Source organism: Corylus avellana, chromosome ca5, assembly GCF_901000735.1.
Source record: "Corylus avellana chromosome ca5, CavTom2PMs-1.0".
NCBI lineage: Eukaryota > Viridiplantae > Streptophyta > Magnoliopsida > Fagales > Betulaceae > Corylus > Corylus avellana.
Window position 1 is genome coordinate 23,623,743 of NC_081545.1, and position 16,127 is coordinate 23,639,869.

Consider the following 16,127-nt stretch of genomic DNA (forward strand, 5'->3'; position numbering starts at 1 on the left):
TTTTTTTTTTTTTAATTTTATTTTTTATTATATATATATTTTACTTTTTTTAATTAAAAAAAAAAATTATGCTTAAAACGACGTCGTTTTGGGCTGGAAATGTGTTGTGATTTTAGGACACAAAACGACATAGTTTTGAGGAAGGGTAAAATGGGTATAAAACATCCAAAACGACGTAGTTTAATGTTAAAGGGGTCCAAAGTGAGAGAAAACCAAAGTTCAGGGGGTCTAAGTGAGAGCTTTGAAAATTCAGGGGGGTCTTTTCAAATCGGCTGGAACTTCAGGGGGGTTTTCTGAAGTTTCCCCTTCATCTTTTTGTCTTTAATTGGGGATTGTGTTGGAATTTTGTGAAAAAAGTGAGGGTAGGTAGGGAACTTGTATTTTGTAAAGAAATAATATTTTAATGGTATAGGAAAAGGTAAGGGAAGTTATTGTGAAATATATTTTCATAGAGAAGCAAAAAGTAGTTTTGTGCTCTAAACTTAGGAAAAATCAAAAGGAAGCTGCTGCTAGTGCTCTAATATGGTGTTTACATGATGAGGGTGAGCCTATTTTGCAATTGCTTTGACGTTTCAGATAATTCTCACTTAAGCTTCTCATTTGTTATATAATTGACTCTTGTTTAAGTTAAGTGGGCACTCTTTTGTTTTACAGCTACCTCCAACGTGTATTAGTCGAGCCACTTCCATGGCTTCCAGGTTGGAAGCTTTGGTAACATGCAGGGCAGGAAGGAGATCGGGGAAAAAACTGTTGCTAGGGGAAATGCTGACTGATTATGAACAGAAAACCAAAGAGAACATTTTGGGAATTCCTGAGTGCTTCCGTCCAGGAGGGACTGGAGAATTAGAAGATATAAGTATTGCTTACAAGGAATTCTTTTTGAACTTGGAAGCTGCAATATCTGATGATGCAGGAAGCTTCCAGCTTTTAAATGCGAGGAGCATTGCAAAGGAATTAACAAGAAGGTTAAGATGAAATTGGTTAGTTTTGTTTTCCTCTCCTCTTTCTTGAATTCTTTCTTCAAAGTAACAATTCTGAATAAAAATTTATGCTATTTTCGTAGTCTTGGTGGTGTGTTGTTGCACAGTCAATTTTCATGCCCGGGTAGTGGGCCATTGTAGTTTCTATCACATTGCAATGATTGCATTATGGAGTTGTGATATAACTGTTGAATTTTGTGTGTTTTTTTAATCATTATTTTCAGATAAAAGGCCATTCCTGAAAGTGAGTGGCATGCATACATACTATGGCGAGGAGAGCAACAGTAAAGCAATCGTGGCAGATTTCAAAATGAGGATTTCTTCTGTTTTGTAGATAACATTTTTGTGTAAATTTTTATTTTTATTTTTATTTTCAGCACATTTCCGTTGCCTCTCTCTCTCTCTCTCTCTCTCTCTCAGTTAAATGTAATCTCATTTTTATTTTATGTGTGTAAATTACCATATGTTGTAATTAACACAAGATAGATTCTCCTATGCAGTCTCAAAATTGGGAATTTCTTCTGTATTGTAGATAACATTTTCATGTTTTTTTTATTATTATTACTAGCACATAACCCGCGCTATGCACGGGATTCTTCATTATAATTTAATTTCAAAACTTAAACACATTTCATCTTACTTTTCATTATAAATTAAAATAGGTGTGTGAAAATACATACTAAAGGTTATATATCAGTAAATTACTGAACATAGGTATTTTTTTTTTTTTTTTGGAAATGTACCGAACATCTACTTAATGAAAAGTATAAAAGAAAAAAAAAATAGTAAGGACACTTGAATTCTAATGATCAAAATATTAATAGAAAATTAGTAGGAAACTCTGATATTGCTGATTTGGTACTTATTATATTGTAATACAAATAAAACTCATAAAGTTCTAATCATTTCAGAAAAAATACAGAGTAAAATAAACAAAATCTTTTTTCTTCTTTTTAATACAAAATAAAACACGCATTTCACTCAATATTTAATGCAATCAAATAAATTTCTTTTAGCACTTCCAAAAAAATGCTAGAAAATTCGAGTAAATCACGGAACGAAAAAAATAAAAATAATAATAAAAATTCAAATGAATTAAAACATAAAATCTAATTGGTGTGATACCTATTATATTTCAATACAATGAAACTTTCTAGAGAAACAAACATAAAAATAATTTATTTACAGTTGTGAAAAATTTATACATAGATATACAAAAATAAATCCTTAAATGATATGATAAGCGTTCTACAAAAATGTAGAAGAAACATTTTGGTAGGAAAATTCTTTTTGGTTACTTCTACAAAAATGAAGAAGTATCTATGTATACATAGATATCCTAGCATATAGCTCGAGCTATGCATAGGGTTCTTTATTATATTTGATTTAAGTTTATTATATTTGATTTTAAAACTTAAACGCATCTTCATTTTTTTTATTTTTTTTTTTTATTAATTACAAGCTAAAATAGTCATATTAAAAAATCAATCATTACTCTTTCAATAAAAAGACATGCTAAAGGTTATATTTAAATACAAATAAAATTCACATAATTCTAAACATTTGAGAAAAAAAAATTTATGAATACAAAATAAAACAAAATCTTTCAATCAAGATTTAATGCAATCAAATAAATCATCTATCTTATTTCAATACAAATAAAACCTATATAATTCCGAATATTAAAAAAAATAAGCAAAATAATATTGGGTTCATGCCACATGTCACAATATTAAGGCACTTCTGAGGGTGATTCGGCTTTTATATATATATGATTATTCAGTACATATCTCTCCCTCTCTTAAAAAAATGTAATCTCATTTTTCTCCATTCTTACTCTGCGAACTTGGGCATCTTCTGTAGAGTTTCATGTTGGGAGTGAAAAAGTGGTAGCATATTCAAATCAATTCATGCTATATAGCCTCAAACTGCATGAGACGAATCCATGCTCTGGCTTGCTCCTCACTGGATTTCACAGGTCTCAGCACTAAATATCTCCAAGAGGCCAAGTTATTTCTAAAGATTGAAATTGCAGCTAAATATCGCTGCTTTAAGTTCATCACAAACTGAATTTTTTGTTGAATAAATTTATTTTTCACACTTGTTTTATTACACCCACTTCACAATTCACATTGGCTGAAACCAATTAACAAAAAAATAAAAACAATTTTCTACTTTCATTCAGCTCATGCCACATCAACAGTATGAAGTGAGTGTTAGTATATGATAAAATGGGTGTGAAATGCTAAAAATGCAGCATTACTCTTATCTCAGAAGTAAATAAATACATAAAATACAGTCTGTACTTGGGCCCTCGCCACAAACAAAATCAGAAACTACTAGGAATGTCAAAACCTAGGAAACTAATATATGAGAGAGAATGAATTTCAACTACATTGTAGCCATATATAATAACTTATCTAGTATCCTTGCACTACATCTAAATATGATTTTGATACACTACAGTATCTCTACTACCAAAGAGGAAACTAAAGAGATACATGACACAAAAGCAGTGTCATTGAGGGGAATTTCAAACTAAGACTACACTAGATTTCTTCCTTTCTACAGAATTTGACCTTCATGGATGTTCAGGGGATATCATCCCTAATGCTGTCTAAGAAAAACCTCAATTCTCTTGCCTTCTTCTCATGTTCAGGCGACACATCAGTCTCTGACTCACTCAAATCAATCACTTCAATATCTTGACAATTTGATTGTGGAAATTTGGGAACAGTATGGTTTTGTCTTGGTGGGGGAGGACTTAAGAGGTCAATGACCTCACTTTTACCAACTTCATAGCAAGACAAATCATTGCAGTTAGCACTGCTCTTTGGATCAAACAACGTATCTTGGTTTGTTGGATAAACTTCTGTTGCAGCAGTACAGTTTCCTGATATCAACATTGAAGAAAAGGAGGGATCATGAATAGAACTGCTTCCCAATTCAATGTCAAGTAATAGTCTTTGGAGTTTTAGATCAATTTCAGCCACAGAAGATCCCTTTTCTGATTTCTTTCGCCTTGCTTTTCGGTGATTTTGTTTCTTCTCTTCAGCTTTTTTCTCCTCAAATTCCACAATCTTCTCAGGACAGGCACTTGAGACAAATAAAAGGAAACAAGATAACAACTTTCGCAGTGTTAGAAGATGTTAGGCTGTCAAATAGGAGATAGTATTATTTGCTTATCAAGAATATCCCTAAAAAAATTTCTGGTAAATGGTTGTAGACTTTTTGCTTCTTTGATTCAATAAGTAGAACTAGATACCCCCTTGCACCAAGACAATGTCAAAAAAACATGTAAACAGCATTAACCTTTTGCTAGAAGTTGACTACATAATGATACTATGAATTAATAACGGTTATCTTGATGTGCTCCCTCAATGCATGCTCATTGAGAAGATTTGTTATTTTTGAAACATTCTTTTTTCTACTTATATATTTGGCAAAACTCCAAGATAAAAAAAAAAAAATTAGGGAAAAGGAAAACATATTTTCTTGGTTCTCGAAAAACCTAAGTTTCCATTAGAAAGCATCTCACACTTCCAAGTTGCATTCTCAAACAAAAAAGAGCTTTCAATGCTTGCAACCCAGCACCCCTCTGATTAGATGCAGCACCATCCAACAAGAATTAAGTCACAGCATTATAATGAAACTCAATACCTCTCTACGAGATCTGCTGGTACTATGGAGGTTTCAATTCCATCTAAATCCTCCCATGAGACCTCATAACAATCCCTTCCCAGAACCCTTCGGTGCTTGATAATTCCACATAAAGGGCATTTTACTGGTATCTGCAATTAGGAAATATTGCAAGTAATATGAAAGGGGAATGGTAAACCAAATACACCTCAAAATAGTTAAGAATAGAAAACTACAAATAGCATATTCACTCATACTCCATCAACTATGTTTTAAACAAGAAAGGGCAATTTTGTACATCTTATGGACAAATTCATTGCACTGTATAATAAAAATTTTTAAATCAGAACTTATTTTCAACTGTAACTAAAATAAACGTAATCCATAATTGCTTCTTCTCATGATGAAATGAAAAGAGCTAGTGGCTCCAATTTTGATAATTGTCCGAGCAAAAGGATAGAAAATGCTTTCAAGATAATGCAAATCACAATGACTTTTTCAATCTTTATGAGATCCCAAACATGCCATTGTTAAAGTATTCCAGGGTAGGACTAATAGTACAACCTTGTAAGTTTCAAGAACATGAGTGACCAAACAGAACCCTCTCATATCGTAAATTTGTCTTGAATAATGCACTAAGAATAAAGAAACAGGAAGAACTAGTGACAGAAAGAACAGTAGTACCTCATGTAGTGGAAGCTTCAGTCCTAGATCTGATGAAGTGGAACGCAAATTACAAAATCGCCGTAGATCTCTTTCAGCAATCTTTGGAAGGATATACTCGTCTGAGCCATGAATCGTGAATAAGCTAATAAAATACCAACAAGAAGCCCCAAAAAAAAAAAAAGGAGAAAAGGAAAGAAGATTGAAAAGACTATTTTGTGACTTAGAAACTAGGAAATGTTACAGATAACATATTTTATGATTACTCTGTAACCTCACAAAGTCCAATACAATTTTGGACAAAGATATGAGAATTGTGTCATGTAGAGGACACAGCATGTCCAACACACTAACACAGCAACTCCAAAACATCAAGAAATATTGACAGAACTATATGTTTGTCTTTATGAAGTTATACTTTTTTACATTTCTTGACCTATGTATAGGTCAGTGTTTTAGTTTTCTTGTGGAGACCATACTTGGGACATTACCTATGTCAGCTTCTACTTTAAAAGATGAAGAACAAATACCATAGAGATAAAATAGTACAAATAACCAAACTTTTGAAGCCATAGAAAAAACCCAATGATCCATACCTCATGTTTATCATTTATAGAGATTTGGAATTTTGAGGTCTAAACCCCCCTTTCAAAGTTTTTTAAGTATTAATAATTTTATAAAAAGAAGTACAGGTGGTGTACACTGTTTTTGTTTTTAGGAAACTACAGCAGGGAGATACAAATTTGTGTTCTCCCATGTGTACATTTAAATACCCACTTTCTGAAGAAAAATCTAATTTGACCCCAAACCTATTTGTGCTGCATGCTCTATTCACGCTGTTCCCAAACCATATCCTGTTGAGTCCTGTCTAATACATATCCCATTTACCCATATCATACATGTATTACACGAGAACAGCAGGTATTTTGAACTCTGTGCTTCCTGGCTATGTATTTAGTTTCTTCACAGAAAAATGTGAAACACCCATAAGATTCTGCACATATCCTGGGTAACCAAAGGTGCAATCTTTCATAACTCCACAAACAAGTGTTCCGCACAGGTGGACACAGGTTCATGCTCTTGAAATGTTCAGCATGACAATTCCCAAATATAAATGTCCTACAACTATAGCATATTTTCTTAATCCATTGAGATTTAGTTTCCAGAATTTCAAGACTTGCACAACTTTAAGCCACTGAAGTAATTTGCAAAACATTGGCCATTGGAAAAATCCAGTGTTCTGACTTCGCTTGAGAAACTTGTTTTGGTATACTAGGACAGTAGCCAAAAACCTTGACTCGCATTTAGCCACTACAAACTCCAACTATTTAAGACAATCAAAATCTACACAATGCTTGGGTAAGTTCTTACATTTGATGTATGTGTGCAAGAGCATATAAGGCATGAATATATAAGTGAGGGAACAAATGAAGAACCTGTTTTCTCTGGAGGCCACCCAAAGAACTGAGCACATATCTGCTGAAGTTTGGCACGTTGAAAAGGATATTGAGCAAAAGCCCTACAAAGGTGAAGCAAAATGCAACTTCACTCCCTGGCTTTCACATTATAATAACCAGTCTAATTCCAGTTCTTGATGGACTAAGAACAATAAAATCAACAACTTAGCCAGCCGATTGTTAGCTGACAGCTTGAGTTTCACTGCTTTTGGTGCACCCTATTGACCTGTTCACAGGTTCAGATTGATGTATATGCCGTGGCACAAGAAATTGAGATATCTAGTGCTACAAGACTCCAGCACAATTACATGGTGATTCTCTTTCAAGTATCAGGTGCAGGTGCTTATGTAGCATTTTGTATGGGCTAGTGGCCAAGCCTGGAGTAGCCAATGAGCTTTAGCTCAAATAGTACTTCCTTCCTTGGTAGCAAGTTGGAAGGTAAGGTCCTAGGTTCAAGTCCCACCCCGTGTAAATTACCAATCAAAAAAAACAAAAAAAAGTGGTGGCCAAGCCTGTAGTAGGATTTCATAGATAATAATTTGAAGGAGCATTCATGTCTCTTTGTATATGTCTTCTAATAATTATTCTGTTAAAAAGGCATTAATTATAATACCCACCAGTGATTATGTAATTAAGTCCTTTTTCTCTCCTTGCGGCATTTTAATTTGTCTTATTAAGTACTTAGCCAAGGGGAAAAAATTGTCTTATTGAGCAGAAAATTCTAGAAATACCAATATACTCTTAAATAATCATATTAAAGATCAAACAGCGTAGCACTGATGTACACGTTACTGCTTCACTGCATTAATTTGTTATTATCATTAAAAGATTTGCCCAGGGCCAAATACTCAACTGTCATAATCAAATTTCCAATTCAAAATGCCATCATAAACTTTTAACAGCACTTAAAAAATCAGCCACAAAGGATACAGAATATTGGATTTGTAAACTAATATCGTGAACTCAAATAAAGTTGCATATTAGTCTCAATTACAGTCGTAAATGCATTCCTATTTCATGGTGAATAGTTAGCATTCAAAACTGCAACACTCGGCCCACTGGAGTAATATCACATCATATGTGCTATCATCAGAAAACGAAAGAAAAACTTTGTATTCAAACTAAATGGTTGAATGTCAAAATAACTATAACTCATATGCTACAAATCAATTGTAAAACCAAGTAACTAAAAACTAAAATTATAATTAATTTATCGGATATTAACAGCTGTAAAGATGTTGCTTTTGATAATTTTCTAGACATGGGAATCCAAGATGTATCTTGATGAAAGGATTAATTAGATAAACTTCTTATAGAGAATGCAGGCTCTCTGACTCCATTATAATTTTGGAAATAATGATATCTATTAGTTAAAAGAAAGGACAGAAAGACCGTTGTAGCGCTAACTGTCTGCAATCATGCAAGGGACCAAAAACAAAACCTTATTAATATAGTACATTGCTAAACATTCTCACATATGCAGCAACTAGCATCTGTACATACAACGAAACTGATGTTTACCTATGCACAGTATCAGAATCTACCGAGTGACACTTGGGCTTCAAATAAGCATTGATAACTTGCAAGAACTGATCATCCCTTTGTGAATCATGCTCACTCCCTACACAACCATAAAAAATTCAATGGTAACAGCTATGTAAACTCTTTCATTTTGTCAAACCAAATACTTGGAACTGAAGATCAACATATACGCATGGCTAGCTAGTTTACACACATACTCAACTAGGCGTGTATTGGATGGATCTATGTATTGTATCTATATAACTGGGAGATAAAACAAGCCCCCCTACTTGGAATGACAAATCCAATAAATGCGTGAGAAACATGTTCACCTCCGCATCAATATAACCAACATATCCTCATCAACAACAAAATATATGGAAATATATTATTTCCAATATGATTTGAAACTGCTCAAAATGTTAGAAAACCTGTGTCCTATCCATTAGACAATAGGCATTTTTTCGCAGGTTTAATTTTCACATTTCTTGTTAAAAAATATTAATAAGTGAGAATTCCAAGAATCACATGTTGAATTCAATAATGCATTGTATTATTACACTAAACTAGATTACTTAAATTAATATTAATAGATAAATTCTCCCCTTCTCGCTTTCAAAAAGTGAAGGGAGTCTGACTTAAGGTTTCCAAGCCAAGCATGAAGAACCCAGACCTAACTGGTTTCCTCAAAATGTGCTTAAACACAGCAGTTGATTTGACATCCACATTTAAAGCACTAGTTGAGTGTGGACCATGAAAGTAAACTCGAAATTCTAGATCACCTAAAAATAACAAGTGTCAAAGTAGACCAATGAGAATATGCTATACATACACACACATAATGTAATCATCTATCATGTCAAAATATATCTACTAAAGCATTTAATAGAGGAACAGCCAAAATCATCTTAAAGACAGCGGAACAGCATCTAGGTAAAGCACTAATTGAGTGCAGGCCACAAGAGCAGTATCAAATCAAGGGAAACTCTGAATTCTAAATGACCTCAAAATAACAAGGGTCAAGGTCGACCAATCAGACAAGGGTATATATACACACACAATGCAATTGTTTATTGTGTCAGAATATATACTAAAGCATTTAATAAAATATCTATCAAATTCATCTCATAAACCACCTTTTAATATAATTTATCTCAAAGCTCAAAGAGCATTATCCTATATTTCAATCTACTTAATCACAATTGTAAATTTAACTTAAGTGCAACTATGAACGCATGAAGTCTTCATTTTGGAGACTGACAAAAGTCTCCTAAAGCAGGATAATAGAACCAAAAGCAGGCCAGTTACATGAACTGATAGGTTTCTAAGATTCACCATTAATATTGATCTCTTGATCCAGTGAGTTCTCCTTGTTATTGCACTTGGAAACAGGCCCCTGTTTCTTTGAACCTCTTTTCTTCTTTACAAAGGACAGTCCTTCAGATGCAACTTTTTGAAGGACAACATTATCTCCAACGGATTTAACAATCTGACAAGCCGACTCCTAAAGAGAGAAAATTTAGTATTACAGCATAAGCTTCCATTTGCCATTCTAAATGCAATCTGACATGTGCATAAAGAAGAATGTAGTCTACCAAATAGAAGGAACAAGTTTAGAACTTACAGGACCCAAACCATAAACTCCTTGGGAGTAGTCACCGCCAAGAAGTAGGGCGAGGGTAATCTGAAGATAACAATTCACTGAGTCACCAAGCTTGTTAATAGAGAAGGAAGTCCAATCCCATTTGAACATGTACGATCCTAAATAAATCTTTTCATAAATGCCATTTCTTGTGGAGAGAATGAAGTAGCTTATGACTAATGTATGTGAACAATTCCATATGAATACCTTCTTGAAGAACAACTCCAAAAAGAGAAAATAAAATCTTGTATTTATAGGAGCTAAATGAGATATTCCTGCCATATCTTAAAGCCAAGCACAACTGCTTTTACAGCTTAAATGCCAACCTCAGGCCTTCTCTTGAAGTTGCCCATCATGATGGCGTCAATTGAAAAATAAACTTTGAAGATACCACTATGCATCATGATCACTTCTCACTCAATTGCATACCAAAAGAATTATCAAATCAACCAGAAAGAAAAGGCTTCATTATTACATTTACATTTACAAGGCAGCTAGAAATTACCAATGAGTTCCTTCCAAATCCAAGCTGTCCCTCAATGTCTGCCATTTCATAGCAGACAACATGACCGCCATCTCCTAATTTATTAGAAAAATGGATGCCTAAATCCTAATTAGTAAACAGCAAATAATTCAATCTAAGGAAAGTCAAGAGACAAGCAAATGAGCATCTACTAACCAAGGCAGATATCTCTATACACCGTCCTTGCACCAAATAGGAAGACATCAGAATCTGAAGTGAAACATCCATCCTAATAGTCATTATAGAAATGTTAATTTCAATTAGAAATGATGATAAAAATGTAGATAACATGATGGTGCACATTATGAATCTTCAGTGGACATCAGATACTCCTATATAACTAATAGTAAAAAAATTCTACTCACACATAACAATTCTGAGTTTAACAATGCACATTGTGCTTCCGCCTCCTCAATCCTGAATTTAGATCAACACAAAAAATATATAGAGTTAGTCCAAATCTTTTTGTTTCCAGAAGAAGATAAAAGGGGAAAAAGTACCTAAAATGTATGACAATTTAGTGTAACAGTAAATATTACCCATCTAAGCAAGGGATACCAAGTGCCGTGGCCAAAACTTTTGCCTCTTTTATCATGAATGAAAACTCAGATCCCATATTTCTTCGTAGTGAGGTCACCTTCTGCAAGTTTTTTTCATCTCGAGTAACCTGCCTTCATAAACTAAAAGAAGTTAGTATGAAGAATTAAAAAAACAAAACAAAACAAAACAAAAAACAAAAAAAATATATTGTAAAGAAGGTATACAACAGGGTCTATTGCATACAAGGATTATCACCTCATTTCCTGAATTTAAGCGGCGCCTATAAGTTGGTAACTTAATAGCAGGAATTGATCCATCTACAGACAGCAAAGATTTAAATTTCAAAAATGTGATCAAATGCTCTGGAAAGCAAAGACATCTTAACTAAATACACTCTTTTTCATTTACTTAGGCAACCAAAAATTGATATATAACCATAAAGGAGCTGAAGCCCATGTACATGGTATAAGTAGAATGCCTCACTTCAGAAGAGGAAAAAAAAGTACCGAGACATAGACAAATTATTCTTAAAAATCAAGCCCATTAGTAATTCTTTTACACGAACCAAACACAGTCTTCACAAGAATGAAAATATCAAACATTTAAAACATAATTGAAGAGAACCCCGAAAAAAAAAAAAAAAGGGTGGGCACATAAGTACCTGTAACGAAAATTAGGCTGCAATTTAGAGCGATGAGAGCTCTGAGGCGGTGAAAGAGACCTCTGAGATAATTCTTCTCATTCATACAGGAGTGTGATTTGTTTACTTTTTGAAGTTGAACCATCCAGCAGGAGAGATCTATGCACAACTTCTTGTTCCTAAACCCCAAATTCAAAAGCAAATTTATATAACCCATTAAAAAAAAAAAGGAAAATGGATACGAAAATAACAATAGTCCATCCGATTGCCAAGAAAGTAAGGGAAAAAAGAGTGGGAACTTACTGGAGATGGTGGAGTGGAAGAGTTTTCTTGCATGATTCTAGGATATCCCACAAGTTCTTCACACCCATGTCGATGTCACTGTGCGTTTGTGAGAGAGAGAGAGAGAGGGAATTTCTAGAAGGTTGAATTTTTTCAAAAACTCGAATTTTATCCGTTAATGGCCACATGAGAGAATGATTCGAGCGGACTTGGGCCTTCTTGCCGGCGACTGAATTGAGAAATCAGTTCTATTGGGCTACCTTAAACCAGCCCATTCCCAGAGCCACAGGGGTCGCTTGGTACACTTTTTATGGTAACTTCTTGCTTTTTTGCAAAAAAAATAAAAATATTATAAAAACAATTCAAAATATAAAATACTCACAAAACACTTCAAACTAATTTTATTTTTATGCTTTTATAATTTTCTTTTTATGTTTGATGTAGTACAAAAATATTTGTCAAACTTAAAATATTTTCAGAACAAATAAAAAATTAACCAAAGCATGCATTTTTTAAAAAATTCTTGAGAGTTTCAAAAGTGTTAACATTTTCTCAAATCTTAATGGTTCGTACTTCACCTCCAAACTCAACCCCATCACCTTTTTCTCCTTCCCTTCTATCTCCAATCTTTTCCACTTTACCCTCTCTCTCTCTTATCTAATTTTCTTCCCTTCAAGCTCAACCTCCCCTCTCTATTCACACTCGTCTCTTATCATTCGTCAAAGGAGTAATGAAGTAGTTTGATTCAAAATTCAAGTATGATTCATCTAAAATTTAATGGTGATTTTAAAAGCCACATCAACTTTAGGAGGATAAAAATAGGATAAAAATATGGTCTATAACATTACTCTTCATAAATAAGAGAAAAACGTCTTAAAATTCCTTTTAGGTAAATCTCGATGCTAACATTTATTTTCAACTAGAAAGAGCGACTTTGCTGTAACACATCACCCCAATGACACACAATATTATCCGCTTTTGGCTCCCATCGAACCAAACTTCTCAGAAGGTCACCCATCCTAGTACTACTCCAGCAGAAGCATGCTTAACTGCGGAATCCTTATGGGATCATGATCGTCACAGCTTTAAAACGTGTTGTTGTCATTAAGGGTGTAGTATACATTTAAGCACATCATCATCTCTATACCCAGGCGATGTGGGACGTCACAATCACCCTCTCTTAGGACCCAGCGTCCCCGTTGGCGACCCTCATGGGATTAACCCATTATTGGCGTCCATCCCAACGAGTGCCCGCTAGCGACCTTCATGGGCTTGTGCACGCTCCCCACATCTCAGACTAGACAATGGCTCTGATACTATTTGTAACACTCTACTCCAATAACACACAATATTGTCCACTTTTGGCTCCCGTCGAACCAGACTTCCGAGGAGGTCACCCATCCTGATACTACTCCAGCAGAAGTACGCTTAACTGCGGAGTTCTGATGGGATCATGACTATTACGGCTTTAAAACGCGTTGTTATTATTAAGGGTGTAGTATACATTTAAGCACATCCTCATCTCTATACCCAAATGATGTGAGACGTCACATTTGCTATTACCTTAAAACATTTGAAACTAACTAAGCACTTAACTAATCTTAATTGTAAGGCATAACATTGTACATATCATACGTTAAAAGTTAATCACAAGTTGTAATGCACAATATACTTAAATCAAATCATAATCATCATAGCTGAATATGAATGCATAGTTTTATTACCTTTCGTCGTAACCTTTCAATAACCATTTCATTAATCTTTTTTACTTCCTTTAACTTTTCTAGTGTCACAATCAGTTTATCAGTTGATCGTCAAGACTAGCTTATTTTGTGCTCGCAACGACGGGGTTATTCCATGATTAACACGACTGACTTATCTTGTGATCGTTTATTATCTTGTTTAATGTTTCTCATCATCTCATACTTAGACATTTCTTTTCCTTTAAACCCTTTAACCATTTGAACCGTCACACATTATTTGTTATGGTGATGTGCATGAAAACATTTCATTTGCTTCAAATTCTCTTCCTGAAAACCTTTGTCAATGAATCCATTTCAACATGTCTTTGTCATAATATAAAACAACTTAAAGGTAAGGATATACTCATCATGAACATCTATGCATGTCATATACAATTAAAACAATACACAAGAATGCATGAAAACATTTCATGTAATACTTTTAAGTTCAATTAAAACAATCCCCATATGCAACATTCTCCGTCCATTCCTCAACTTCATATGCAATACATCACGCATATATGTTAGTGTCAGCCTTCTTTTAGGATCCTATGACCCTACCGAACCTCTAACAACCTCTCATTCCTTGAAAGGAACTCTAGTTTCTCAAACTTGGACATGCTCATCCAGACGGGGTCTAGCTGAGGACTCCAAACAAGCATCGCTGCCTTGAGCTCATCTAAACTCATCATATAGGACATGTGTCTATCTTCTATTGGTGATGACGTGGCTCATTGACGGTTTTCATTAAAATTTAAAACCAAAGTTCAACATAAGAAGTTATTTGTCTGTAATGATACCATAAAGAGTAATTTTTTTCATGTTTTAATACCATATGCAGCTTTCCGCTGCCCTAACGCGCCTCATCACCAACGTCTTCACTGCCCTCCCAGCTTTCCGTTGTTGCTGCCATCGCCTTCTTCCAGTCACCACGCGTCTGCGTGTGACTTACACGCGCCGCCGCATGTCCTCTGTGTGTCCATTTCCTCCAGTCTTCTCCAACCTCGTCCTCTGTTTATGCCGTTGCTCATAGGGCTTTATTACTGCTTTTTAAATTTTCCCTGTATTTTTATTTACCTTGTGTTTTGTAGCAGCTTTTGTTATTTGATGTGTGTTTGTTTTATGGGTTACTCTCTCCTTGATCTTAATTGTTTTGATCTTACAGCGGAGACTTTTGTAGTCGGATCTGGGTTGGTTCCTCTCTATCTTTCAGTCCCTTTATTGGAGTATGACAGACTAACAGTGCTTATTCGGTTGTTGCCTCTTTTTGGAGGTTGTTTCCAGTTCCTAGTGGGGGTTCAAATAGGCTTGCCTTAGTCTGTACCCCTTTTGATTTCAAAACCGCCTTGTGCGGCCCCTTAAGAGGACCGGGTCACTTGTTTGACCCGTTTCCTACCCTTTGTTTATATTCTCGCACTATTGTTTTTCGTTTTAAATTTGTTATTGGGGAGCCCACCCCATTTTCGTTTTTAGGATCGTTCACTCATTCTTCCTATCGGATCAAGAGCATAAATGATCCTCCCCTGTAGCCCATTTTCCTTATTCAATTATAAAAAAACTAAAAATAAAAATCCCTAAGGATCTTTTGGTAAAGGTTCAAACCCCAAAGACTAATTTAACAATTTTTTCCTTAATACAATTATCCATTGTGTCTATATTGTATATATTAGTTCTATCATTTATAGTGCTTAAACTACCAATTAATACCAAAAAAACCCAAAATTATAACTAAATCATTTTACATTACATATCTTTAGTTTTTGAGTCAAGGTTAAACACGGTTTATAAAATTTAAGGGAAACTTTATTTAACCCTTATGAATTGTCATTACTTTTGCAATTACCTCCATAAAGTTCAAAAATTATTAATTTACTGTATCCATTTTTCAATTTTTTTTATCAATTTCACTCCTCAGTTATAATTTTCTATTAGGTCCTATTAAAAATTTTCAAAATACCCTTGTTTTTTTTTTTTAAAAAAAAAAAATAATAATAATAAAGTTTTTTTTTTTTTTTTTTCAAAAGATTCAAGCGTGTATATTTTTGCAAATTTCATTAAATCATGATTAACGCCTAAATCCATGCAAATTTTTTTCCCTAACAAAAATATGAATATTTTGAGAATTTTGACATCCATTCATTAGGATTTAAAGAAAAATACTAATGGAGGGGTGAAATTGAAAAAAAATAATAATAATAAAAGAAGGATACATTAAATCAAGAGTTTTTGAAGTTTAGATGAGTAATTGTAAATGTAATGGAAGTTCAAGAAGCTCACTACAAAAAAACAAGAAGTTTTCTGACATGTCTGTAATACCATAATTTTTGCTACATCAGTAAATAGTGACATGTCAATAAAAAATTTTCTGACGTGTTGATGTTGCCACGTCACTATTTAGTGACATAGCAATATCAACACGTCAGAAAATTTTTATGTGGTAGATACTGCCTTGTAGCTAAATTAATTTTCATTTTTAATATTTTATAATTCTAAAAATT

The 16,127-nt window shown here is 33.9% G+C and overlaps 2 protein-coding genes across 5 annotated transcripts in view; one reads left to right on the plus strand and one right to left on the minus strand.

Moving 5' to 3' along the window:
* The window catches only part of LOC132181721 (DNA mismatch repair protein MSH3), a 12,873-nt gene extending 11,355 nt beyond the window's left edge, over positions 1–1,518 (plus strand). For both annotated transcript variants that reach the window (XM_059594960.1, XM_059594961.1), the window contains 2 exons: positions 655–980; positions 1,205–1,518. In XM_059594960.1, the coding sequence (XP_059450943.1) occupies positions 655–975 (321 nt within the window). In that variant the 3' untranslated portion in view covers positions 976–980; positions 1,205–1,518. The remainder of the gene's footprint in view (positions 1–654; positions 981–1,204) is intronic.
* A 1,614-nt stretch (positions 1,519–3,132) lies between these two features.
* Positions 3,133–12,027, minus strand: LOC132182273 (single-strand DNA endonuclease 1). 3 transcript variants are annotated; one of them, XM_059595462.1, is made up of 14 exons: positions 11,909–12,027; positions 11,627–11,784; positions 11,221–11,282; positions 10,965–11,092; positions 10,791–10,842; positions 10,582–10,654; positions 10,408–10,481; positions 9,885–9,944; positions 9,596–9,764; positions 8,261–8,360; positions 6,719–6,801; positions 5,304–5,404; positions 4,641–4,771; positions 3,133–4,076 (listed from the first exon to the last, which is right to left on the minus strand). In XM_059595462.1, exons 1-14 carry the CDS (start codon positions 11,974–11,976, stop codon positions 3,572–3,574), a joined length of 1,764 nt encoding a protein of 587 aa, XP_059451445.1. In that variant the 5' UTR covers positions 11,977–12,027; the 3' UTR covers positions 3,133–3,571. The 3 variants fall into 3 exon arrangements, with proteins under 3 accessions (XP_059451445.1, XP_059451444.1, XP_059451446.1); XM_059595461.1 differs by having other exon boundaries at positions 10,408–10,505; XM_059595463.1 differs by lacking the exon at positions 11,909–12,027 and having other exon boundaries at positions 10,408–10,505; positions 10,965–11,096; positions 11,627–11,654.
* Positions 12,028–16,127: the final 4,100 nt, after the last annotated feature.

Bases quoted from the DNA above. Each gene is read 5' to 3' on its own strand.
- LOC132182273 (XM_059595461.1), bottom strand. From the start codon at position 11,976: ATGGGTGTGAAGAACTTGTGGGATATCCTAGAATCATGCAAGAAAACT. The intron at 11,785-11,908 runs GTAAGTTCCCAC...TTTGGGGTTTAG, and splicing joins CTTCCACTCCACCATCTCCA to GAACAAGAAGTTGTGCATAG. The intron at 9,945-10,407 runs GTAATTTCTAGC...TGTTATCTTCAG, and splicing joins GATTTGGAAGGAACTCATTG to ATTACCCTCGCCCTACTTCT.